The sequence below is a fragment of the Neoarius graeffei genome, chromosome 5, assembly GCF_027579695.1.
Source record: "Neoarius graeffei isolate fNeoGra1 chromosome 5, fNeoGra1.pri, whole genome shotgun sequence".
In the NCBI taxonomy this organism is placed as follows: Eukaryota; Metazoa; Chordata; class Actinopteri; order Siluriformes; family Ariidae; genus Neoarius; species Neoarius graeffei.
This window is the reverse complement of record NC_083573.1, coordinates 38,350,982-38,377,715: the sequence shown is the minus strand read 5'-3', so window position 1 is coordinate 38,377,715 and position 26,734 is coordinate 38,350,982. Positions and strand designations below refer to the sequence as shown.

At 45.1% G+C, this 26,734-nt stretch overlaps 1 protein-coding gene across 2 annotated transcripts in view; it reads left to right on the top strand.

Moving 5' to 3' along the window:
• The window catches only part of ephb6 (eph receptor B6), a 183,304-nt gene extending 159,345 nt beyond the window's left edge, over nt 1–23,959 (top strand). For both annotated transcript variants that reach the window (XM_060921632.1, XM_060921633.1), the window contains 3 exons: nt 8,673–8,857; nt 9,527–9,682; nt 22,441–23,959. In XM_060921632.1, the coding sequence (XP_060777615.1) occupies nt 8,673–8,857; nt 9,527–9,682; nt 22,441–22,546 (447 nt within the window). In that variant the 3' untranslated portion in view covers nt 22,547–23,959. The remainder of the gene's footprint in view (nt 1–8,672; nt 8,858–9,526; nt 9,683–22,440) is intronic.
• Nucleotides 23,960–26,734: the final 2,775 nt, after the last annotated feature.

Genomic DNA, 26,734 nt, shown 5'->3' with positions numbered 1-26,734 from the left:
ACACGACAACGGCAACGAGATTTTTTTTTGTAAATATCGCGTCCACATGGGCAACGGATCAGTAAAATATCAGGTTCATATGGCAACGCAACGCTTGCTGAAAACGATGCAATACACATGCCACACCTCTACGTGCGCTGTAAGACGGTCCCATCGGAGACACCAGAACAATAGAAGTAGACGCATGCGCATAAACCCCTTCTTCTGTAGCATTAGCCACATAAAGTTTTGATTATTAGTCAGTAGCGTAAAATAGTATCTATTGTCTAAGACACTTATTTATATTTCATATTAAAATGTCTATGTAAATTAATACATAGAAAGCCTGGCCAGGCGCTGAACGGTCTTCTGCCTTCACTTTAAGAGAAATTCAGGGCGAGCATGAGCCTAGGTTCTTCCCTGTCACTGTCACATGCACACACCTTCTCACTCCCTGTCCTATGGCTATAGTCCCTTTAAATCACGTGCTCGTTTTTTGAATGGAGACGCGGAAAGAGGAATGAACGGGGTAGATGGAGAGAGAGAGGAATGAATGGGGGTAGATGGAAGCCGGTACGCCAACATTCTGAGATCCTCCAGAATTCTTTAATGGTCCGGAATAAATTGAATGCTACACGTTGATGGATTACTTTGTTCTTCTACACCCTTTTTGAGGAATGTATTGTCGGACTTAAAGGGATAGTTCAGGATTTTTGACATGAATCTGTATGGCATCCCCATCAATAGTGTCGTGCAAACACACTGACTTACCCCTGACAGCATCCTGTGAGTCCAGTTCTTGTCCAGTTTTGGTCCAGACGAAAGTAGTCCGGCAAGTTTGTTGGGGTCACGAAAGTAAAATGTTTTTCGTCTCAAAACAGTATGTGTTCAAAAGAGTGATATATTTGCATCACAAAACCATTGCCAAATAAAAAGTCAGACCTCGAAATCGTTTGCGCTATTTTCTCTCCCTCGGTATCACTGCGCGCTGTCATGTTGACATCTGCGCAGGAATCAACACCTTTCCCATTGTTTGGCAGTGATTAGGAGTTCAGATCAGCAGCACTAACAAGCTAATTTGAGAGCAAGAACAGCGACAAATTTATCACCTTCTATAACCTATACAATAATATATTTGTGAAAATGGTGCACACTTGCGACTATCCAGGCTGTAGCAACAAAGATGTGGCTGAATCTCCGCACACATTTCACCGTCGTAGTCAGACATGTTGTCGCTAACTTTGCTAGCAGTAAACAATGTAGTGATGTGTCGGTCGCGAACGATCCGGTTCAAAGAGCCGGCTCTTTGAAGTGAACGACGGGAGCCGGCTCTTCAGTGGGAGCTGAGTTGGGGAGCCGAATTAGTTTTTTGTCCTTAGGTGCCTCAGAGAGAGAGAGAGACAGAATTCAGCTCAGCTGAAGGATGATTGTCTATTTGACAACCATGATCATTGTTTTGTTGCCGTGAATTCCTAAAGCTCATGATATAAATTGTCGCTCATAAATTGACAGGCTCGGTCGGCAACCGCCTTGGCATGGCCAGATTAATCTGCGGTATACAACGAGACAGCAGTCATTATAACAGGAGCATATTTGCTGTTCCAGCGGCTTCTCATTACTCGTGGAGCAGAGTGCGGCACTTTTTTCTCTTTTTACATGCGCTCAAGGTGCCACATATTTTGTTGCACATTGTTCTGTGTTTGTTAAAATAATTTCCAACTTTGCTTCATAGTTTCTCAGGCCTGATTTATACTTCATAATTTATTTTGTGGCATTTTGTTCAAGGTCGAGTGTGAAATAAAGCCATAAAGGATAAACAGTTGATGTCTTCTGTGTATTTTATATTGGTAATATAACACAGTTTTGCATTATGTTTGTGAGAAAATAATTTATTAATTGGTAAGTAAGTTTTATTTCTAGAGCTAGAACATTGTTACACTGCTATACTTTACAAAGCTTTACAATGGCTACAAAAACTAAAAAATAAAATGGAAAACATCCTATTGATAAAATATAAATAATAATGTAATTAATTAACTAGTTAATTGCAGCAATTAAATCAAAAATAAAATCTCAGGAGCCGTTTGGGAGCCGAAAGAGCCGGCTCCTTATAGTAAGAAGAGCCAAAAGAGACGGCTCCTGAAAAAGAGCCGAAATTCCCATCACTAAAACAATGAATGAAACAGCCGTGGCTGTCAGCTGGCGGCAGCGCGCAGTGATAAGAAGGGAGAGAAAATAGTGCCAAGCGATTTCGAGGTCTGACTTTTTATTTGGCAACGGTTTTGTGATGCAAATATATCACTGTAACGGTTCAGTGTTCGTAGGTGGAGCACAGAGGACGGCAGGACAGAGATCAGGTTTGACAGCTCGTTTTATTATTACACTTTTCAGCCTAATAATTAGGTGCACTTTTCAGACACACACACGTTCAGCAAGCAAGGGCCCCTCTGCTCTCGCTCTCCCTCCTTAAGTAGGGCGCGGTCACTGGGAAGACACAAACACAGGTTAATTGCTCTCAGGTGTAGTGAATCTGCCACTCACCTTCCCTGACTCCGCCCTCCTGTCACAGACCGGCGCTTGACCATGCCCCCGCTGCCACATACCCCCACCGCCCGACTCAGGCCGGACGGCTGTCCGGCCTGCAGCCGACTCCCCCCCCCCCCCCCCCCCTTGGCGGGAGAGGAAGTCCGCCACGACCATCTGCGCCCCCGGCCTGTGGACCACCTTGAAATTAAAGGGTTGGAGTGCCAGATACCAACGGGTGATCCACGCGTTGGCATCTTTCATGCGGTGGAGCCACTGGAGGGGTGCGTGGTCCGAACAGAGGGTGAAAGGGCGCCCCAGCAGGTAGTACCGGAGGGCGAGGACCGCCCACTTGATGGCCAGACACTCTTTCTCTATGGTGCTGTAGCGCCCCTCACGCACCGACAACTTCCTGCTTATATACAGGACGGGGCAGTCCTCCCCCTCCACCTCCTGGGACAAAACCGCCCCCAGCCCTCTGTCCGACGCATCGGTCTGCAACATAAAGGGGAGAGAAAAGTCAGGGGAGTGTAGAAGTGGCCCCCCACACAGTGCAGCCTTTACCTCTGAAAAAGCCCGCTGGCATTGCTCCGTCCACTGGACCGGATCTGGTGCCCCCTTTTTAGTGAGATCAGTCAGCGGGCTGGTGATGTCCGAATAATTAGGTATAAACCTACGATAATAGCCAGCCAGCCCCAGGAACTGTCTCACCCCCTTTTTGGTCTTGGGCCTCGGGCAGGCCGCAATCGCTGCGTTCTTGTTAATTTGGGGACACACCTGCCCGTTGCCCAAGTGGAAGCCCAGATACCGTACTTCCACCCGCCCAATCGCACACTTCTTTGGGTTGGCTGTGAGACCCGCTCGCCTCAGCGACCTAAGGACGGCCCTTAGATGTTCCAAGTGCCTCAGCCAGTCATTACTATATATAATGATGTCATCCAGATAGGCGGCCGCATAGGTGGCGTGGGGGCGGAGGACCCGATCCATCAGCCGCTGAAACGTAGCGGGCGCCCCAAACAGCCCAAACGGAAGAGTGACGAATTGGTGTAACCCAAACGGTGTGGAAAAGGCCGTTTTTTCTCGGGATAGTGGAGTCAAGGGGATCTGCCAATATCCCTTCGTCAAATCCAGTGTCGAATAAAAGCGAGCCATGCCTAGTCGATCGAGCAGCTCGTCAATACGAGGCATTGGGTACGCGTTAAATTTAGACACCGCGTTGACTTTCCTATAGTCCACACACAACCGGACCGACCCGTCGGCCTTGGGTACCAAGACCACCAGGCTGCTCCAGTCACTGTGGGACTCCTTGACGATGCCCATTTCGAGCATGGTCTGAAGTTCTTCCCGAACCACCTTTTTTTTGTGTTCGGGTAGCCTGTAAGGGCGGCTACGCACTACCACCCCCGGGGGCATCTCGATGTGGTGCTCTATGAGGTTAGTGCGACCGGGCAGGGGCGAGAACACATCCGAAAACTCGGTCTGCAACTGGGCGACCTCCGTGAGTTGGGTCGGGGAGAGGTGGTCTCCACAGGGGACCGGAGAGGTACGTGATGCCAATCCCCCTTTTTGAACCTCCGGCCCCAGCTACGCCTTCTCCGGAACCACCAACACCAACGCCACGGGGACCTCCTCGTTCCAGAGTTTAAGCAGATTGAGGTGGTAAATCTGTAGCGCCCCACCCCTGTCCGTTCGCCTCACCTCATAGTCGACGTCCCCGACTCGCCGTGTGACCTCAAAGGGTCCTTGCCACTTGGCGATCAATTTGGAGCTCGACGTGGGCAGCAGTACGAGTACTTTATCTCCCGGAGTGAACTCTCTAAGGCGCGTACCCTTGTTGTACAGGCGGGCTTGCCGTTCCTGGGCCTGCCGCAAATTCTCCTGAGTTAGGTGGGTGAGCGTGTGGAGTTTTGCGCGCAGGTCCATAACGTACTGAATTTCGTTCTTGCTTTGTGAAGGTCCCTCCTCCCAATTTTCCCGCAGCACATCTAGGATGCCGCGCGGCTTATGCCCATATAATAATTCGAATGGGGAGAACCCCGTGGAGGCTTGGGGAACCTCTCGCACTGAGAACAGTAAGGGTTTGAGCCACTTATCCCAATTACGTGCGTCCTCACTTACGAATTTTTTAATAATATTTTTGAGGGTGCGGTTGAACCGTTCTATCAAACCGTCCATTTGTGGGTGATACACGCTGGTGCGGATCGGCTTAATCCCCAATAACCCATACAGTTCGCGCAGTGTCCGTGACATAAATGTAGTGCCTTGATCAGTCAGAATCTCTTTCGGGATTCCAACTCGGGAGATGACGCGGAAGAGTGCCTCTGCAATACTGCGTGCTGAGATATTGCGCAGAGGCACTGCTTCTGGGTATCGCGTTGCATAGTCCACCAGAACTAATATAAAGCGGTACCCTCGTGCTGACCGATCTAATGGCCCGACGAGATCCATCCCAATTCTTTCAAACGGGGTCTCGATTAATGGAAGAGGGCGCAAAGGCGCTTTTGGAATGGCCGCTGGATTTACTAACTGGCATTCGCGGCATGCCGTGCACCACCTACGGACATCGCCGCGAATCCCCGGCCAATAGAATCGGGCCATTATTCGGGCTAGTGTTTTATCCTGCCCTAAGTGTCCAGCCATGGGATTAAAGTGAGCCACCTGGAATACCAATTCCCAGCGGCTCTTCGGAATTAAAAGCTGCATGACACGCTCTTTAGTTTGAGTGTCCTGCGTCACTCGGTATAACCTATCCTTCATAATTGCGAAGTAGGGGAAGGACGGGGTGGCGTTCGGCTGGAGCGTTTGACCATCGATTACTCTCACTTGGTCAAAAGTATGTCGCAGAGTCTCGTCTCGCGATTGTTCTAATGGGAAATCCGCAAGGGACTCCCCAATAGAGAGAGGAGGAACCGGCGGCTCCTCACTCTGACGCGGAGATGACGTAGACGGCTCTGCGACAGCTGCTCCCGCCAAAGCGGCACCGGGACCTCCCCCTGTTAAATGGCAGGACCCACTCTTTATTAGGCGTGTCATTAAACCCCGAAATCCCGGCCAATCAGTCCCCAAAATTAAAGAGTGGGTAAGGCGGGGATTAACCGCCACCTTCACTATAAATTTTTCCCCTCTGAAAATAATGTGGACCGACACCAAAGGGTAGCTGTGAACATCCCCGTGCACACACAACACCTTCACCCCTTGTGCTCCCCCCAATGCCTCGTTTTGAACCAGGCTTTGGCGAATTGAGGTCTGATTACAACCCGAATCCACCAACACCTGATATGTAGCCCCTTGGATACTCACCGGTATGCGATACGCTCCAGACCGATCGAGGGCGGCCTCTGGCGCGTCGGGGATCCAAACCACCACGCCCACTTCTATTGCCGTGCACTGCTGTTGAAGGTGGCCCGGCTCCCCGTAGCGCCAGCAAACCGGCCCGGGCTTTCCCTCTGCACCAGTGATCTGGGGCTCACTCACCTGAGGTGGGGGAGAGACAGACATAGAAGGGAGAAACGGGAGGGCACCGCGGGTGCGGCGGGCCGGCTGGGGTGGTGCCGGCCCCCGCCTCCGTGGAGGGGGAATGGGGCGAGGACGGGACACAGAAGGAGGGGGAGAGAGAGAGAGAGAGAAGAGGAGAGAAGAGATGCCGTCATCTGCTGTCCTGCCGCCGGGACAGCCGCCAAATGGTCCTCCGCCAGCTCGACTGCTTGATCCAGCAACACCGGGTGGTGGCACCGGACCCACTCCGCGGTTCCTGCTGGCAAGCGCGCGACAAACTGTTCCAGCGCCACCTGGTCGAGGATTCCTTCGGGGTCGCGGTTGTTGGCCCTCAGCCACCGCCAGCAGGCATCCCGGAGCTGCTGGCCAAACGCGAACGGCCGGCCGACTTCCTCCAAGCGCAGCGCGCGGAAGCGCTGGCGCTGCTGGTCTGGAGTGCGCCCCACGCGCTGGAGGACGGCCCGGCGGAGGTCCGCGTAGGCCAGCCGGCGGTCGGCGGGGAGCTGTAGCACGGCCAGCTGTGCTTCTCCCGTGAGCAGGGGGAGGAGGCGCGCCGCGCGCTGCTCCATCGGCCACCCCGAGGCTTCGGCGATTTGCTCAAAGAGCGTGATGAACGCCTCGGGGTCGTCCTGCGGGCCCATCTTGGTGACGGTGAGGGGAGACGGGCCCGCGGTAGGAGCGCTGGTGGGCCCCGCCGACGCGAGGAGGTGCCGGAACGCCTGGCGATCTTCTTGTTGGGCCAACACCAGGGCCTCGAACCGCTCTTCTTGCTCCTTTCGGAGGGTGAGTAGCACCTGGTGCTGGCTTTGCTGGGCCATGGCGAGGGCGTGGATCAGTTCCGTGAACGGGGAGGACTCCATGGGGCTGGGAGGCTGCTGTGCTCCAGGTCCTGGGTTTCGGCACCACTGTAGCGGTTCAGTGTTCGTGGGTGGAGCACAGAGGACGGCAGGACAGAGATCAGGTTTAACAGCTCGTTTTATTATTACACTTTTCAGCCTAATAATTAGGTGCACTTTTCAGACACACACACATTCAGCAAGCAAGGGCCCCTCTGCTCTCGCTCTCCCTCCTTAAGTAGGGCGCGGTCACTGGGAAGACACAAACACAGGTTAATTGCTCTCAGGTGTAGTGAATCTGCCACTCACCTTCCCTGACTCTGCCCTCTTGTCACAGACCGGCGCTTGACCACGCCCCCGCTGCCACAATCACTCTTTTGAACACATACTGTTTTGAGACGAAAAGCGTTTTACTTTCGTGACCCCAACAAACTTGCCGGACTACTTTCGTCTGGACCAAAACTGGACAAGAACTGGACTCACAGGATGCTGTCAGGGGTAAGTCAGTGTGTTTGCACGACACTATTGATGGGGATGCCATACAGATTCATGTCAAAAATCCCGAACTATCCTTTTAAACCAACATCTGAAGAGGTGAGATCACTCCTTTTTTTCCCTATTTTTGCTGGCGGGATTGTCATGTGGTTGTGACGTTATCGTAAACAAATCCGTTCTACTCATCCAGACGACTTCGCAACGGCGCCGTTGCCAGATTTTTTCACTCTGGAACCAGTTCTCAAAAGATTTCGTTTTGGGGCACCCAAAACGCCGGTGCCATGTGGAAGCCAGGCCGAAACGATAAACAATTTTATCAGATTCACCTGAATCCGTTGCCATGAAGAACAGGGCCATAGAGACAAACAACCATTCACACTCACACCTACGGTCAATTTGGAGCCATCAGTTAACCTAATCTGCATGTCTTTGGACCGTGGGGGAAACCAGAGCACCCGGAGGAAACCCACGCAGACACGGGGAGAACATGCAAACTCCACACAGAAAGGCCCTCGTCAGCCACTGGGCTCGAACCCAGAACCTTCTTGCCGTGAAAGTGACAGTGCTAACCACTACACCACCGTGGCGTCCTTTTAAATACAATGTGAACACCAATTTGAAAAGCAGCAATGACTTAATACTTAAGGCATGCGCCAAAAATGGGCCCCTACATTTTGGAGGAGCTTGTTTATGTGAGGGTTCGTTCAAATTCTATTTAGCTTTTCTATTTAGCTATTTAACCATGCCTGTGTAGTGCAGCACAATCCACAATAATCAGCCTGCAGTTTTGTCACCTCTAATTAAATCAGTTATGTGCAGTGATGAATAAACCTGTGTATGCCGACAGCATTCTAATGATGAAGCGGTTATGTGATTGTCTGTTTCAAAACTTGTGTGTGTGTGTGTGTGTTGCATAATGTCACCAATGGCCTCCAGCTAAAGGCATGGCATATGACTGAAGCAATATTATTCATGTGGCATATGTATCTATTTTTATAACAATTGTGGTTGGAAGTGCATGAAATGTGCATGTGGTTGACTACTACTCACTACTTTGCACTTCTGGTTAGACGCTAACTTCACTTCATTGGCTTTGTTCTTGTACTCTACTCAACAACAGTGAAGTTGTGTCTAATCTACTCTAATCTAGTCTGAAATGAGACCCAGCCACGAGCAAAAATTTGTGTGCCCACACTCAATAAAGTTGTCCCTACAGCCTCATTGCAATTATGAATAACCTCAAACCAAAACACTGACAAACTTGGGAGGAAATGCCAACTGACAGTTGTCATCAGTAGTAACCGACACTTTATTTCATTTCTTTCCCCATTTCTCTGTCTCTAGGTAATGAAGGCAGTAGTTGATCAGTATCGTCTTCCCGCTCCTAACAGTTGCCCTCCTGTCCTCCACGCTCTGATGCTGCAGTGTTGGCAAGCTGATCGACAGGACCGTCCCAGATTCGACGCTATCCTGTCTTCTCTGGATCGTCTCATACGTCACCCTGCATCCCTGAAGGCTGAGCATGCTCGGTACGACAAGCACTGCAAACACTGCAATCTTCCATCAGGACCTGTCCTTTAGTAGTTTATGTCCTTGACAAGGAACTGTGTCAGCTTTACAGTCAGAACTCCAAAACATATTCAGCCTGTGGCTCCATCCTGATCATGACAAAATCATAAAATGTGAACTCGTATCATGCAGTCAGATTATTACTGGAATGGGGTTAATGCCGATGTGCGAAACAAAATATTAAAGAAACTTTGACATCTGTCATAAAATGTTGTGAAATTCTGAAATGCAATGTAAATTTAATTTCATACACTTCATATTTAATTCTGTGCTGAGCCAATTTGCAACGACGTTTGGTGTACACTAGTTGCATAATGAATGACAATACAGGTTGTCTAAGTCTAAAGCGCCCAAAGAGCAGTCAAGGGTTAGACGCCTTGCTCAAGGGCACTTCAATCATGGATGTAGAGAGAGGGGGACGTGCTGTTCATTCACTCCCCGACCAACACATTTTTCCTGCTGGTATAAGGAATCGAACCAGCAACCTTGTAGTCCCAAAGCTGCTTCGCTAACCTTTAGGCTATGGCTTTCCTATTACATGAACATGAACTGTATTTTTCCATACAACACTTTCATTCTGGCTCATGCGTTCTCTTCCATTCTATCCCTCTTAACATGTTTTTTTAAAGGCCCACCCAACCCCTGCTTAGCCCCTCCTCCACAGATCTGGCAACAGTGACGACGGTCAGTGAGTGGCTAAGTGCACTAAGGATGGACTGCTACAAGGATGAGTTCGAGAGAGCACAGCTGCACAGCCTGGAGAGAGTGAGCTTGCTTACTATGGAGTAAGTACACTTCGCAGACATAGTGCAAAGGTTTCATTAACTGCTCTGAATACATTCATGAGTCAGAAAGTAAGCAGAGTGATCGAGTTCCACTTAGCTAGGGTAAAGTGGCACATGGAAGCTGACAAACGCTAAATCAGACTTGTTTTATGACGCTACTTTAAAGTCCTTGTTGATGGACATGAGCTTCCATGCTGTGCAGGCTCAGTTCAAGAAGCAACAGTTTCAGCTGAGCCACCTAGTTGTCCATGCCAATGCATTTTAAGAATTAGTACATCTGATAAACAGAAGTATTATATAGCACACTTGTTGAATTTATTTGTTTATTTTTGTCATTAAGATTGTAGCAGGGGCGGCACGATGGTGTAGTGGTTAGCGCTGTCGCCTCACAGCAAGAAGGTCCGGGTTCGAGCCCCGGGGCCGGCGAGGGCCTTTCTGTGCGGAGTTTGCATGTTCTCCCCGTGTCCGCGTGGGTTTCCTCCGGGTGCTCCGGTTTCCCCCACAGTCCAAAGACATGCAGGTTAGGTTAACTGGTGACTCTAAATTGACCGTAGGTGTGAATGTGAGTGTGAATGGTTGTCTGTGTCTATGTGTCAGCCCTGTGATGACCTGGCGACTTGTCCAGGGTGTACCCCGCCTTTCACCTGTAGTCAGCTGGGATAGGCTCCAGCTTGCCTGCGACCCTGTAGAACAGGATAAAGCGGCTAGAGATGATGAGAATGAGATGAGATTGTAGCAGAAGCTGAAACTGTAGTCTGTCTGAGGCTGTAAAGTTTGTTTCGATGCATTCTTTGCTTAGCATTTAACTGCAATAATAAAATTGCTATTTTTAGGTTATGCCATTAATCTTTTATTTTTGTTTAACTATGAAAAAAATAACATCGACTAGTGTTTTTGTTTTGTTTTACGTGCTAGTAATAGTAATTATCATTCAACACCTACTATGAATAATTGCCTGGCTTTCAGTTATCCAGGTGTTTTTATTTATTTATTGTAAGTGATTTAAGGCCCTGATTTAGTCATCAAACTAGATGAAAAGCGACCCCTGGTACAAGACACATTACTATCCATCCATCCATTATCTGTAGCCACTTATCCTGTTCTACGGGGTCGCAGGCAAGCTGGAGCCTATCCCAGCTGACTGAGCAAGAGGCGGGGTACACCCTGGACAAGTCGCCAGGTTATCGCAGGACTGACACAGAGACAAACAACCATTCACACTAACATTCACACCTATGGTCAATTTAGAGTCACCAATTAACCTAACCTGCATGTCTTTGGACTGTGGGGGAAACCGGAGAACCCGGAGGAAACCCATGCAGACACGGTGAGAACATGCAAACTCCACGCAGAAAGGCCCTGGCCGGCCACTGGGCTCGAATTCAGGACCTTCTTGCTGTGAGGCGACAGTGCTAACCACTACACCACCGTGCCGCCCGGCACATTACTATTACATCACAAATAAGAAATAATGACTAATTAATTTGACAACAACATTATTTAATTAAGTCCAAAATACATGTATTAGTAGATGTCTTAAATGCATCTGTTATAGGTCAGACTTGTAGGTCAGGTGGAATTTTTCAACCTTCATAATTAGCTACATGTTCCCTATTAGGTAGGCTTGTAGTACTCAAGTCCAGGACTCGTGCCCTAATTTTAAGGACTCGTGACTTAACTTGGACTTGAGCACTGATGACTCGGACTTGGACTCATGCATTAACTGCATTCGGACTCATAAATTGGAGACGAGGGCTCGGATTTTCTCATTAGTTTTTGTAACATGCCATAATAATTTGGAGTAAGATATTTATATCTACATTCATTTTTGTACTAATTTCATGCAAGAGTGTCACACCTGCGTGCCTTGGCACGTGCATCAGATAGACTCTTGGGCACGCTCTGGACAGAACGCGTGCCGTAAATGACTCACACCTGCACAGGATTAAAGCGCAATCAGCGCGCCAATATAAAAACTGTGAAGACACACTTACTTTGCGAAATATTGAGTTGCATTGCTGACACATTACCGAGCATTATTTCCTTGTTTGAGTTCCTGATTTCCTGTTTCTCGTCTTTGCTCGTCAATGCACGAGTCTACGATAGCCTGTTTGTGCCTCGCTCAACCTATCGCCTGTTTCACTGTTTTAGGATTTTGCCTGCCGTTCTGGATTGTTTACCCTCTTCACTTGTATTAATAGAAGAAGAAGAAGAAGAAGAAACCTTTATTCGTCACTTTACAGTGAAATTCATCCTCTGCATTTAACCCATCTGAAGCAGTGAACACATGCACACACTCAGAGCAGTGGGCAGCCACACCAGAGCGCCCGGGGAGCAGTCAGGGGTTCGGTACCTTGCTCAAGGGCACCTTAGCCCAAGGCTGCCCCACGTTAACCTAACTGCATGTCTTTGGATTAATAAACACACTTTCTGCACTTACATCCATCTCCTAACCATCTCTGACAGAATACTTCGCACTCCCTGACAAAGAGAAGCACATTCACCTGTTCATATATCATGTTCAGGAACAAGCTAATGTTAATGGGGCTAAAACAGCCACCGTCAAATGGTGCGGTTGGAGTCTTGTTCTCAGACTTGACTAGGATCAATAGTGGACTCAACTCAAAAAAAATTTTAATGACTTGGACTTGACTCGGACTTGAACACTGGGGACTCAAGGTTTAATGACTCGACTACAACACTGGTATTAGGGAGACTGTGCAAATTTAAGCAAACAAGGATGATGTGCTTAGAATTTGCTTGAGAAAGTCCAAACACAAACTCCATCCCTAACCATAAGCTTTGTAACTTTTCATACAAATTGATTTGTGCCAAACTTGTTGTACTCAAGTCTGACTTGTACCCTAATTTTAACGACTCGTGACTCGACTTCAACTTGAGCACTGATGACTAGGACTTGGACTTGGACTCGTGCATTGACTGCATTCAGACTCGTAAATTGGAGACAAGGACTCGGATTTTTTTCTTTATTTTTTGTTACATGCCATCATAATTTGGCATGAGATATTTATATCTGCATTAATTTTGTACTAATTTCATACAAGAGTGTCACACCTGAGCGCCTTGGCACATGCATCAGATAGACTCTCGGGTGTGCTCTGGACAGTGCGCATGCCAAGCAGACTCTCACATGCCGTAAATGACTCACACCTGCCCAGGATTAAGGCACAATCAGCACGCTGATATAAAAACTATGAAAACACACTTGCTTTGCGAAGTATTGAGGTGCATTGCTGACACATTACTGAACCTTATTTCCTTGTTTGGTTTCCTGATCCTTGATTTCCTGTTTCTTGTCTTTGATTCCTGCCAAGTCTACGATAGCCTGTTTGTGCCTCGCTCAACCTATTGCCTGTTTCACGGTTTTACGATTTTGCCTGACATTCTGGATTGTTTACCTGTCTTCACTTGTATTAATAAACACAACTTCTGCACTTACATCTATCTCCCAACCATCTCTGACAGAGTACTTCACACTCCCTGACAAAGAGAAGCACATTCACCTGTTCATACATCATTTTCAGGAACAAACTTATGTTAATGGCACTAAAACAGCCACCGTCAAATGGTGCAGTTGGAGTGTTGTTCTCAGACTCGTCAGTGGATTCAACTCGGACTCGACTCAAAATTTTTTTTTTTAACGACTTGGACTTGACCACTGGGGACTCGAGGTTTAATGATTCAGCTACAACACTGGTATTAGGGAGACTTACTATATCTAGGGTTAGGTTGAGGGTTAGGATTTGGGAAGACTTTGTATTTTACACTCCTTGATGATGTCATAAGACTGGACTTATTCATAAATTCAAAATATATATCACCTTTTCCATTGCAATGGTTGCTGGTCTGGTGGTTAAAGTGTTGGGTTAAGAATCAGAAGGTTCTGAGTTGGAATCCTGGTTAAAAATGAAAAAAGATATTTTTAAAAAATGCTAATTAGGTAGATAGGAATAGATAGACAAGAGAAAATACTAGATAGGTATAGACAGAGAGGAAGTGGATGGAAGAAAGAGAGACAAAAGAAGTGATAGAAAATCCCTTTTAAGAATCTTTATTATCTTTAGGAAATTATGAACTAGGTTAAAAATTTTAACCCAGGTAAAAAAAAATCACCTAGGTTGAATTTTTTTGACCTGTAACACATCCATGTTTGGAACAGTGGGAAATACAGAGGCTGGCAGAGAGTTCCACATCCTACTTGTTCTAGGAATATAGGAAGAGAGATGGAGCTTGGTGTTAGACTTTGATATGTTCACAGCATATGGGTGGACACTCACAGTCGATCAAGTTACTCTTCCTCTGGGTATACCCGTAGGCAATATTCTGATCAGCTCGACAGATGGTTGCAGGAAGTAATAATGGTAGAAAATACACAGTGAAGCGATGTTTCTCCTGTGCTCCAGTGGGAAGATACACACCTTATAGGGGTTATCAATGTTTAAAAGGCGGAGAGTGTTCCTCTGCACCCTATCTAATAACTTTAGTGTTATAGTACCCGCTCTGCTCCATATTGGGGAAGCATATGCCATGAGAGGTTGAATGTAGGCACGCTTGTAGTACCCAAGTCCAACTCATGCCCTAATTTTAAGGACTTGTGACTCAACTTCAACTTGAGCACTGATGACTCGGACTCGTGCATTAACTGCATTAGGACTCGTAAATTGGAGACGAGGACTGGGATTTTTTTCTTTAGTTTTGTAACATGCCATAATAATTTAGCATAAGGTATTTATATCTACATTAATTTTGTACTCTTTTCATGCAAGAGTGTCACACCTGCGTGCCTTGGCACATGCATCAGACAGACCCTCGGGCGCACTCTGGACAGTGCGCCCCGAGTGGACTCACGCACACTGTAAACAACTCACACCTGCACAGGATTAAGGCACAATCAGCGCGCCTATATAAAAACTGTGAAAAACACACTTACTTTGCGAAGCTGCGTTGCTGACACATTACCAAGCCTTATTTCCTTGTTTGGGTTCCTGATTTCTTGTTTCTCGTCTTTGATTCTGCCGAGTCTATGATAGCCTGTTTGTCCCTCGCTCGACCTATTGCCTGTTTCACTGTTTTACGATTTTGCCTACTGTTCTGGATTGTTTACCTGTCTTCACTTGTATTAATAAACACACCTTCTGCACTTACATCCATCTCCCAACCATCTCTGACAGAATACTTCACATTCCCTGACAAAGAGAAGCACATTCACCTGTTCATGCGTCATGTTCAGGAACAAACTAATGTTAATGGCGCTTAAACAGCCACCATCAAATGGTGCGGTTGGAGTCTCGTTCTTGGACTCAACATAGGCCCTGTTTACATTATGTCGAATCAGCGGATCATCAGATTAACGTTCTTAAAACGATTCGCGTATACACTAAAACCGTTAGCCGTGCACACAGCAACGCCAATACATGGATACGCTAATCACATGACTTTAGACGGCACATAACATGATCCCAGTGCATTTCAGATGGCGCGTAACATGATCCCAGTGCATTTCAGACGGCACGTAACATTATCCCAGTGCATTTAGAGCATGCGCAAGGCTCACCACTTGCAAGGAGAAGGATGGCAAGCCTAAAGACCTTTTTTTCATGGAGGTTCTGAAGATTCAGAATGCGAGCCTCGTTGTCCATGTTGTTTTCCATGCTGTATTTCCGTCAACAAATAGCAGGAAGTGAAGTCCGCGAGTCGCGTCACATGACCAACGTGGCATGACCAACACCAGCGAATCAGGAAGGTGGATGTCACAGTGACGTTGTCCAATGACGACGTCAGCTAGAGCTCAGCACAGCGTATCCGCGTATTCTCAATGTTTACACAGCACTGGACCAGACACGATCTGGATTGAATACGTGGACCCTGGCGGATTCCCGTTTCCCGGCGTTTCCAGGCGTTTTAATGTAAACGGACAGTGCATCCGCGAAGAAAACGAGACAGATACGGTCTAATGTAAACTTGGCCTCAGACTCAACTTGGATCAATAGTGGACTCGACTCAGACTCGACTCAAAATGTTTTTTAATGACTTGGACTTGACTCAGACTTGAACACTGGGGACTTGAAACTGGACTTGGACTTGAGGTTTAGTGACTCGACTACAACACTGAACGTAGGCCTTGTAAATGGTGATGCAAACTTGTAGGGGAAGTAGATTTCTTGTACGACCCAAGATGTATTGCCATTTTTTTGGCGATGCCTAATATGTTCTGAGTCCATGACAAGGTGTTGGTGATGGTGACACCAAGCAGGGTTGTGCTCTGCACAGGTTTCAACTTATTTTTCATAAAAAAGAGGGGAGGGTGATTTTGGATTCTCTTTCTGCTGATGATCATCTCCTTAGTTTTGCTAACATTGAAGGTGACACACCAGTTGGAAGCCCACTTTTCAATTTCATCTAAGTCACCTTGGAGACTCTCTAAACATGTGGTTCTAAGACCCATATTTTTTATGACAACATGGAGTGTAGAGTCATCTGCAAATAGGTGCAAATCATTTTCTAGTTGTAAAGCCAGGTCATCTATGTACATTAAGAAGAACAAGGGGCTGAGTACACTCCCTTGAGGGACACCAGCAAATAAGGGACTTGTTGAGGAGATATACACATCAAATCCCACAGTCTGCTGCCTGTTGCATAAAAATGAAGAAATCCAGCCATGTAAGTCTCCTTGAATACCAAGTTAAGTCAGCTTTACCAGAAGACCACATTGCAATATTTGATCAAAAGCTTTCTTGATGTCAAGAGTAAAGACTCAGAGTTCTTGCTGGGAATCGAGGGCATTATTCCACCACTGAGTGATTTAAGAAAGCATGTCCACTGTGCATCTCTTCTCATGGAATCCATTTGTGACTGTGTGTTACAAAGATGATATTTGTCAAGATTTTTTTTTATGTCGTCCGAGATGAGGCTTTCCATGACCATGCAACGTATGGGCAGGAGAGGTATTGTTTTGTAGTTTGAAGGGTCTTGTTTGTTTCCCTTTTTTCCCCTGTTTGTTTTGAATGTATAAAAGTCAAAGCAACCAAACTTGTGGTAGATTACGTGTTCATGAAGTATCAACAGGAGGTCCAATGGGAATACAAACAAGTCAAGAAAGAAACCATGCAAATGGAACAACACTGTTATCCCCTGTGTTAACTTCACCAACATCATATTTCTGTATATTCCAAGCCAGTATCACACTCAAACAGAAGCTTTTACATTCACAAGGCTTGGATACCAAACACGAAAACACATGCAGTGTGGCAACAGGAATGTACAGACTTGTAAATTCACCAGACATAACAACCAGTCTGGCACGGTGGTGTAGTGGTTAGCGCTGTCACCTCACAGCAAGAAGGTCCGGGTTCGAGCCCCGTGGCCGGCGAGGGCCTTTCTGTGTGGAGTTTGCATGTTCTCCCCGTGTCCTCATGGGTTTCCTCCGGGTGCTCCGGTTTCCCCCACAGTCCAAAGACATGCAGGTTAGGTTAACTGGTGACTCTAAATTGACCGTAGGTGTGAATGTGAGTGTGAATGGTTGTCTGTGTCTATGTGTCAGCCCTGTGATGACCTGGCGACTTGTCCAGGGTGTACCCCACCTTTCGCCCGTAGTCAGCTAGGATAGGATCCAGCTTGCCTGCGACCCTGTAGAACAGGATAAAGCAGCTACAGATAATGAGATGAGCAGCCAGTCTATATGTGAACAAACCTGGAGCTCAAATTCCCCAGGGCAGGACTCTTCAGACAGTCTAGGTACACAGTCTACATACTTCAAAGGATGACCAATGGCACATTTTTGATAGACAAGACAGTTTAGATGGTATCTATGCCAAACTAATATAGAGAAGGAGGCCTGTGCCACCATTTATCAGCTATGCCAAAGGTATGACAACAGCTTTCATCTTTAGCCTGGCAGTTTCACACCCATTCTTACCTCCAGAATACAATGAATTTATTGTGACCTTAATGAAGTTTGTTATATCAGTGTGATACACACACTGAGTGTTTAAATGTGAGAGAATATGCCAATGCTCGATTGATGACCTTTGGATGAGCAGCTAAAGCTACTAGACATGCTGTGAGGCTTAGATCATATAAGGACACTGAAGCAGAACAACTGAGGGGAACATTTGTTCTTCATGACCAAGATCTACCATTCTCTCATATCAGAAGATTTGTAAGAACTTTTCATATACATGGTAATTTGCAACAGTCTTCTTCTTTCAGCTGCTCCCATTAGGATCTGTTCCGCAGATTTGATTTGGCATAGGTTTTACACCAGAGACCCTTTCTGACACAACCCTCTCCAATCTATCTGGGCTTGGGACCAGCACTAATAATAATACAACCCCGATTCCAAAAAAGTTGGGACAAAGTACAAATTGTAAATAAAAATGGAATGCAATAATTTACAAATCTCAAAAAATGATATTGTATTCACAATAGAACATAGACAACATATCAAATGTCAAAAGTGAGACATTTTGAAATTTCATGCCAAATATTGGCTCATTTGAAATTTCATGACAGTAACACATCTCAAAAAAGTTGGGACAGGGGCAATAAGAGGCTGGAAAAGTTAAAGGTACAAAAAAGGAACAGCTGGAGGACCAAATTGCAACTCATTAGGTCAATTGGCAATAGGTCATTAACATGACTGGGTATAAAAAGAGCATCTTGGAGTGGCAGCGGCTCTCAGAAGTAAAGATGGGAAGAGGATCACCAATCCCCCTAATTCTGCACCGACAAATAGTGGAGCAATATCAGAAAGGAGTTTGACACTGTAAAATTGCAAAGAGTTTGAACATATCATCATCTACAGTGCATAATATCATCAAAAGATTCAGAGAATCTGGAAGAATCTCTGTGCATAAGGGTCAAGGCCGGAAAACCATACTGGGTGCCCGTGATCTTCAGGCCCTTAGACGGCACTGGATCACATACAGGCATGCTTCTGTATTGGAAATCACAAAATGGGCTCAGGAATATTTCCAGAGGACATTATTTATGAACACAATTCACCGTGCCATCCGCCGTTGCCAGCTAAAACTCTATAGTTCAAAGAAGAAGCCGTATCTAAACATGATCCAGAAGTGCAGACGTCTTCTCTGGGCCAAGGCTCATTTAAAATGGACTGTGGCAAAGTGGAAAACTGCTCTGTGGTCAGATGAATCAAAATTTGAAGTTCTTTATGGAAATCAGGGACGCCATGTCATTCGGACTAAAGAGGAGAAGGACGACCCAAGTTATTATCGGCGCTCAGTTCAGAAGCCTGCATCTCTGATGGTATGGGGTTGCATTAGTGCATGTGGCATGGGCAGCTTACACATCTGGAAAGACACCATCAATGCTGAAAGGTATATCCAGGTTCTAGAGCAACATGTGCTCCCATCCAGACTACGTCTCTTTCAGGGAAGACCTTGCATTTTCCAACATGACAATGCCAAACCACATACTGCATCAATTACAGCATCATGGCTGCGTAGAAGAAGGGTCCGGGTACTGAACTGGCCAGCCTGCAGTCCAGATCTTTCACCCATAGAAAACATTTGGTGCATCATAAAACGGAAGATACGACAAAAAAGACCTAAGACAGTTGAGCAACTAGAATCCTACATTAGACAAGAATGGGTTAACATTCCTATCCCTAAACTTGAGCAACTTGTCTCCTCAGTCCCCAGACGTTTACAGACTGTTGTAAAGAGAAAAGGGGATGTCTCGCAGTGGTAAACATGGCCTTGTCCCAACTTTTTTGAGATGTGTTGTTGTCATGAAATTTAAAATCACCTAATTTTTCTCTTTAAATGATACATTTTCTCAGTTTAAACATTTGATATGTCATCTATGTTCTATTCTGAATAAAATATGGAATTTTGAAACTTCCACATGATTGCATTCAATTTTTATTTACAATTTGTACTTTGTCCCAACTTTTTTGGAATTGGGGTTGTAATAATAATAATAATCAGTTCAATTTATATAGCGCCTTTCTCACACCTAAGGTCGCTTTACAATTAGGAGAAAAAAAAGTCCACCAAAAGAGGGTCAGGATGTAATTCTAATGGCGTAGCTACCATAGTCCCACCAAAAGGCGCACGAAGATAAATCCCACACTGCCTGCACAGCTGCCGTGACGCCGCTGGGCAACATAGCTCAGAACACTGCGCCATGGATCCACAAAGCGAGCACAGAAGCACCATCACACAGAGTGCTGGTATGTTTCAAACCACCTTTATGGCCAATACGATGCCACTGGGCAGCATCGCACAGAACACCGTGCCAAGCACAAAAACATTACCACACAGATCGCTGGATAACCCTGATGTTAAAAGAGCAACAAGTTCATTGCAGTCCATAGCAAGGAGCACAGGCATCACCCACAATGGACCAAGGCCTGAAGGAAACCAACACCCAAAACTGGGTCCAGAGCTATGCCGCAACCGGTGGACAAAACACTCAAACGAAAAACAAACATCAAACTACACAAAAACAAAGGAAAAAAAAGGAAAATAAAAAGCTCTGTTGAGAAGCGGCAGCCAGAATGCACACAGCATACTCCCAATTGGAAAACCTGTATGCACTGGCTTGTGCAACCCCAGTGGCTGGGTATTTTACCTAAAAAGCATGTCTTTGAACTGTGGAGGAAACCCACACAGACAGAACATGCAAACTCCACACAGAAAGGCCCCTGTCAGCTGTGAGGTTCAAACCCAGAACCTTCTTGCTGTGAGGCAACAGCGCTATCCACTACACCACTATGCTGCCATGGCTATTTGCAATAGTAAATTTGTAAAATGTGATTATCACAGTGTGGCTAAATAGTAGAGCTGTATCAATATCCATCCATCCATTATCTGTAGCCACTTATCCTCTACAGGGTTGCAGGCAAGATGGAGCCTATCCCAGCTGACTATGGGCAAGAGGCAGGGTACACCCTGGACAACTCGCTAGGTCATCACAGGGCTGACACAAATGCTGTGTTCACATATATACCGGTACGATAGTGGTATAACTGTATCGATACAAAGTATACCGGTACAGTTTAGTGCATCTGTCCACACTAGCGAGAAATGTTTGCGGTTTTCTTTCACGGTAGTTGAAATGCGCGTGCACGAAATGTTTCCGTGGTTACCGAGTAACTTCCTTCCGAGAATATGACGGATGAAACAACGTGTGCGCGCTTTTTGTTGTCAATGTACAGTCTGTATTTCTGGTGGTCATTTATTCAGTCGAATTGTATAAAACGCGCGAGGCAGTTGGGAAAGAAACAAAGAAAACGAATCTCCGTTCTTCACTATTTTATTCAGCGAAGACATCGATTGAGGTGTGTGACTTTGCGCATGCGCATTATATTTGTATCGATACAGAACCGCTTCATCTGTCCACACTACAGCGAAGCGCTACAGTACCGATACTGTACCAGTACGAAACCCATACATTTGTGGGTTTCGTACCGATACAGTTATACCGCTACAGTACCGGTATAGTTGCTAGTGTAGACAGGTGTTGCGTTCATATCGCTACAAAATCGCTAGTGTGGACAGGGTAAAAGAGACAAACAACCATTCACACCTACAGTCAATTTAGAGCCACCAATTAGCCTAACCTGCATGTCTTTGGACTGTGGGGGAAACCGGAGCACCTGGAGGAAACCCAGGCAGACACGGGGAGAACATGCAAACTCCACACAGAAAGACCCTCATCAGCCTCTGGACTCGAACCCAGAACCTTCTTGCTGTGCGGCGACAGTGCTAACCATGACACCACCGTGCCATCCCTGTATGGGCATGGTATCAGAAAACAATTTTATTTATAAGCAGTAGGCACATGTACCCATAGGGTACCTATTTTTTTCACGATATCTTCCTTTATATTCATCATAAGTGCTACCGTGCAAGGTTTGTTTTGCCTGGCAACACTTGTGTTGAAGATGATTTCAGGTTACTTGTGTTATAGAAAGATACCGTCATACCTCCTCTTGATACTTTTGCAGCACACAGGTGTACGTCACGTGTACGTCTGCTTTGCTTTCATATACAGTCCAGTATGTCCACATTTCACATCATTGCTTCCAGAGCATGGCAATGTACACCAGGCTTACGTCACGTGGTATCGAATATGGGTATTGGAGAATTTTCCACATATAATTCTGTTCTGGGATTTTCCACATTCAGTATAATTCTGGAATGGGTTCATCATTCCCAATTCTGTAGCAAATCTCTCATTGGTGAAACCATTTTTTTCAAGCATCAGACAGTATTGGGGACCAGCATTATTAGCAATACTGTTGGATCAGTCTGAATAAAACTTTCTTTTTCATAAAAGCAATCTAATTTTATAATTGCAGTTTCCTGGACAAAGTTCAAGCCAGCAGGGAAGGAAGTCTGGAGGCAACTATGTGTATTTTTTAACAGGAGGTTATGGAAAACCGATCCCTTTTTTAATATCATATTAATGACCTCTCATGCACATACACATACCTTGTACCTTCTGTCATTGGTCATTTTATCGTTAGATTGGTCATCAGATATTACACTGCCGCCAGGGACCGGATATTATTTGGATGGCGGATCATTCTCTGCACAGCAGTGATACTGGCATTTTGTGTGTGTGTGTGTGTCAGTCACAGTAGCTTTGCTTGCTTGACCTTGTTGGTGCACCCGAACAAAGCACAGTAGAGTGCTAATAATGACACTCTTTTCTGATCTTCTCTCTCTCTCTCTCTCTCTCTCTCTGCGTGCGCATGTGTGTTTCAGGGATGTACAGGCTTTGGGAGTGAACCTTTTGGGTCATCAACGGAAGATTGTGAATGCAGCCCAGCAGCTCAGGACTCATCTCACTCAGGGACAGGTGGAGGTGTAAAGGACTTTTCCCTCCTTTCTTGTGGACACTATAATACACAGATGTCCAGTCCAGCTTACACAGCAGCCCAAGCCATGCAGCACGGGGAGATTCAGCGGACTAAGTGTTGTGGCACAATAAGAACATTGTTTTTCAGTATTTATTTGCTCATCAATCTGCCAGTACGTCTCTTGTTTACCCACCAATTTTCTCTCTTCCTTGTCATGATTGTTTAAGTGCCCATATTCCTCTCTCCTTTGTCTCCATTGTTTATCCATCCATATTTTTGTCTGCCTTGTTTTTCCAACACTCCCCCACACACACCCAAACGTCCATTCTTCTTTAATGCAGATTGTCTGGGGGGGGAAAAAAAGGGAGTTACCACTACAGTCAACTGCAAAGACAGTCGATGACAGTGTTTGACTGACTGAAAATACTAATTCACATATTTTCCACTTTATTCCAAGACTTCACATCTCTATTGATTAGGGACCCATCCATCCATCCATTATCTGTAGCTGCTTATCCTGTTCTACAGGGTTGCAGGCAAGATGGAGCCTATCCCAGCTGACTATGGGTGAGAGGCGGGGTACACCCTGGACAAGTCACCAGGTTATCGTAGGGCTGACACATAGAGAAAAACAACCATTCACACCTACAGTCAATTTAGAGCCACCAGTTAACCTAATCTGCATGTCTTTGGACTGTGGGGGAAACCAGAGCACCCGGAGGAAACCTACACAGACACAGGGAGAACATGCAAGCTCCACACAGAAAGACCCTTGCCGGCCACTGGGCTTGAACCCAGGACCTTCTTGCTGTGAGGTGACAGTGCTAACCACTACACCACCATGCTGCCCTGATTAGGGACCCTGTTCCTTTAATCTACATAAGGCTGTTCATCAGTCATTCACAAACCAAATCACATTTGTTTTGAAGCAAGTAACACTTACAACTGTGCAGGGCAGTGAAGTTAAGATGCTAGAGCTTGTATGATTATATTCGGTTGCTTTGGATTCATTTATTAATTTCAAGGATCAATCAGAATGAGAGATTATTTCACTTTCTTCGTAATTATGAGAGGGATGCAAATTGGGACTTTTATGTCTGTTTAAGGTAATTTATGTACCTTTTTAAAAAGCAAATCACTTCCATTCAACACGATGCCACAGCCCTTTCAGTTTTACTCAATTTACAATTCATAGACAGACACTTAGTATTCGTCTTTGTGTTCATTACATTACAAAAAAAAAATCCAATTACAAGGCTGAGGTGGCCCAAATCCAGTTTTTTGTTTTGTTTTTGTTATATGAATGATTGCTTTTTATTTTTTCAAATACAGTATAATTTAAACCATGTTTATGTGATCCTAGATTGCATTCATATCTGGTACATGACTAGTTGATTGTTAAGAATTAAATTCAAATGAGCTTTCTCTTGCTGTATACTACACTACATGTGCAGACCACAAAGAAATGCCAGTCCTATCTACAAAGCAGCAAACGCGATGCCATATGGCCTTTTGTTTCCTTTTTGTGACAGCGAATCTCGAAGCAATGAAGGCTTATACTGCTGGTTCATTCATTTTATGTGCATGATGGTCACATTTGGGCACTGTTCACACTAATGTCACATGCGGGTCACTTACCGTAGCATGAACCATCAAATACAGTGTCTTGCAAAAGTATTCATCCCCCTTGGTGTTTGTCCTGTTTTGTCACATTACAAGATGGAATTAAAATGAATTTTTCAAGGGTTAGCACCATTTGATTTACACAACATGCCTACCACTTTGAAGGTGGAAATTGTTTTTATTGTGACACAAATAATAATTAAGATGAAAAAACAGAAGTCTAGAGTGTGCATAAGTATCCCCCCCCCCCCAAAAAAAAGTCAATACTTTGTAGAGCCACCTTTTGCTGCAATTACAGCTGCAAGTCTCTTGGGGTATGTCTCTATTAGCTTAGCACATCTAGCCACTGGGATTTTTGCCCATTCCTCAAGGCAAAACTGCTCCAACTCCTTCAAGTTAGATGGGTTGCATTGGTGTACAGCGATCTTCAAGTTATGCCACAGATTCACAATTGGATCGAGGTCTGGGCTTTGATTAGGCCGTTCCAACACATTTAAATGTTTCCCTTTATACAGACATCATGTGACAGATCATGTGGCACTTTGATTGCACACAGGTGGATCTTAATCAACTAATTATGTGACTTATGAAGTGAATTGTTTGGACCAGCTCTTATTGAGGGGTTTCATACGAAAGGGGGTGAATACCTATGCACACTCCAGATTTCTCTTTTTTTTATCTTAATTATTGGTTGTGCCACAATGAAACAACAATGTGCACCTTTAAAGCAGTAGGCATGTTGTGTAAATCAAATGGTGCTAACCCTCCAAAAATCCATTTTAATTCCAGCTTGTAATGCGGCAAAACAGGACAAACACCAAGGGGTATGAATACTTTTGCAAGACACTGTATGTGCTAAAATCAGCATTAAGGCTTGATGGTATTAGGTCATGGAAAGATTTTTGGTATTTTTACAATGATTTGCCTATAATCACAACAGGCTATTATAGAAACTGAGGTACTTTTATGTAATATCTTACAAAAATATATTACAAGTCAGCCTTTACTTGTGCACTCTTGTTGTACACTGATATTTGTCATTGTCTGCACTCACAGTAAAACATAAGGTTTCAGTGTCAGCTATAGGCTCGCAGTGGGATTCACTGTTCAGAGAGTGAGAAGTTTACGTCCACAGATATGAATGACATCATGGAAATGAATGTCATGGCAATATTAGGCTTACAATGATTTCTTTGAACTGTAATTTTTCTGTAGCAGAATGATTGTACAACATACATCTTTAATAGAAAAAAAGAATTTGGTGCACAAGTTTTAATTTATTTTAGGTTTTCTGAAATCAGCACAGGGTCAAATTTATACATACAGGGTCAAAAATATACATACAGAGCACTTAATATATGGTTAAATGCCCTTTCGCAAGTTTCACCTTGACCAGACACTTTTGCTAGCCATCAACAAGCTTCCAGCAGAATTTTGGTTGGATTTGACCGCTCTTCTTGATAGAATTAGTAGAGTTCAAATAAATTTTTATGTTTCCTGCCACAGACCTCCACTGCCCTGCCAAAAAAAAGTTGCTTTCTCTAATATTTGGTTGGACCACCTTTAGCTTTGATTACAGCATGCATTCACTGTGGCATTGTTTTAATAAACTTATGCAATGTCACAACATTTATTTCAGTCCAGAGTTGTATTAATTTTTCACAGAGATCTTGAGATGGATGGGAGAGTCGAACCACTGCATAAAGTCTTCTCCAGCACATCCCAAAGATTCTCAATGGGGTTAAGGTCAGGACTCTGTGGTGGCCAATTCATGTGTGAAAATGATTTCTCATGCTCCCTGAACCACTCTTTCACAATCTGAGCCCTAATTTTATGCCTGAGCCATCAGAGAAGAAAAAATTCATTGATGTGATAACCTGGTCATTCAGTACATTCAGGTTGTCAGTTGATTTTATTGCTCCATAGCATTGCTGAGCCTCAACCTGACCAACTGAAGCAACTACAGATCATACCACTGCCTCCAGAGGCACTATGGCCACTATGCATGATGGGTGCATCGCTTCATGTGCTTCCCTTCTTACCCTGACACACCCATTACTCAGGAATAGGGTCAATCTGGACTAATCAAATCACGTGACCTTTTTCCATTGCTCCAGAGTCCAATCTTTATGTTCCCGAGCAAATTAAAGCCTTTTCTCCTGATTAGTCTCACTCGCAAGTGTTTTTTTTTTTCTGACCACACAACTGTTTAGTACCAATCCTGTGAGTTCTCATCACATGGCGAGTGTGTAAATGCTCTTAATTTCACTATTAAACTGAGTTCTACTGTTGATTTTTTATTTTAAATGATTCAACTTCACCATGCATTTAAGTGATCTCTGATCATGGTCAGTCAGGATCTTTTTCCAACCACATTTTTTCCACAAAATTGATAGTTCACCACTATCCTTCCAGGCTTTAATAATGTGTTGGACAGTTCTTAACCCAATTCCAGTAATTTCAGCAATCTCCTTAGTTGTTTTCTTTGCTTGATGCAGGCCAATAATTTGATCTTTCTGGAACACAGTAACATCTCTCCCATGACCTCAGGATATGTCTTCCGACATGTTTGTTTA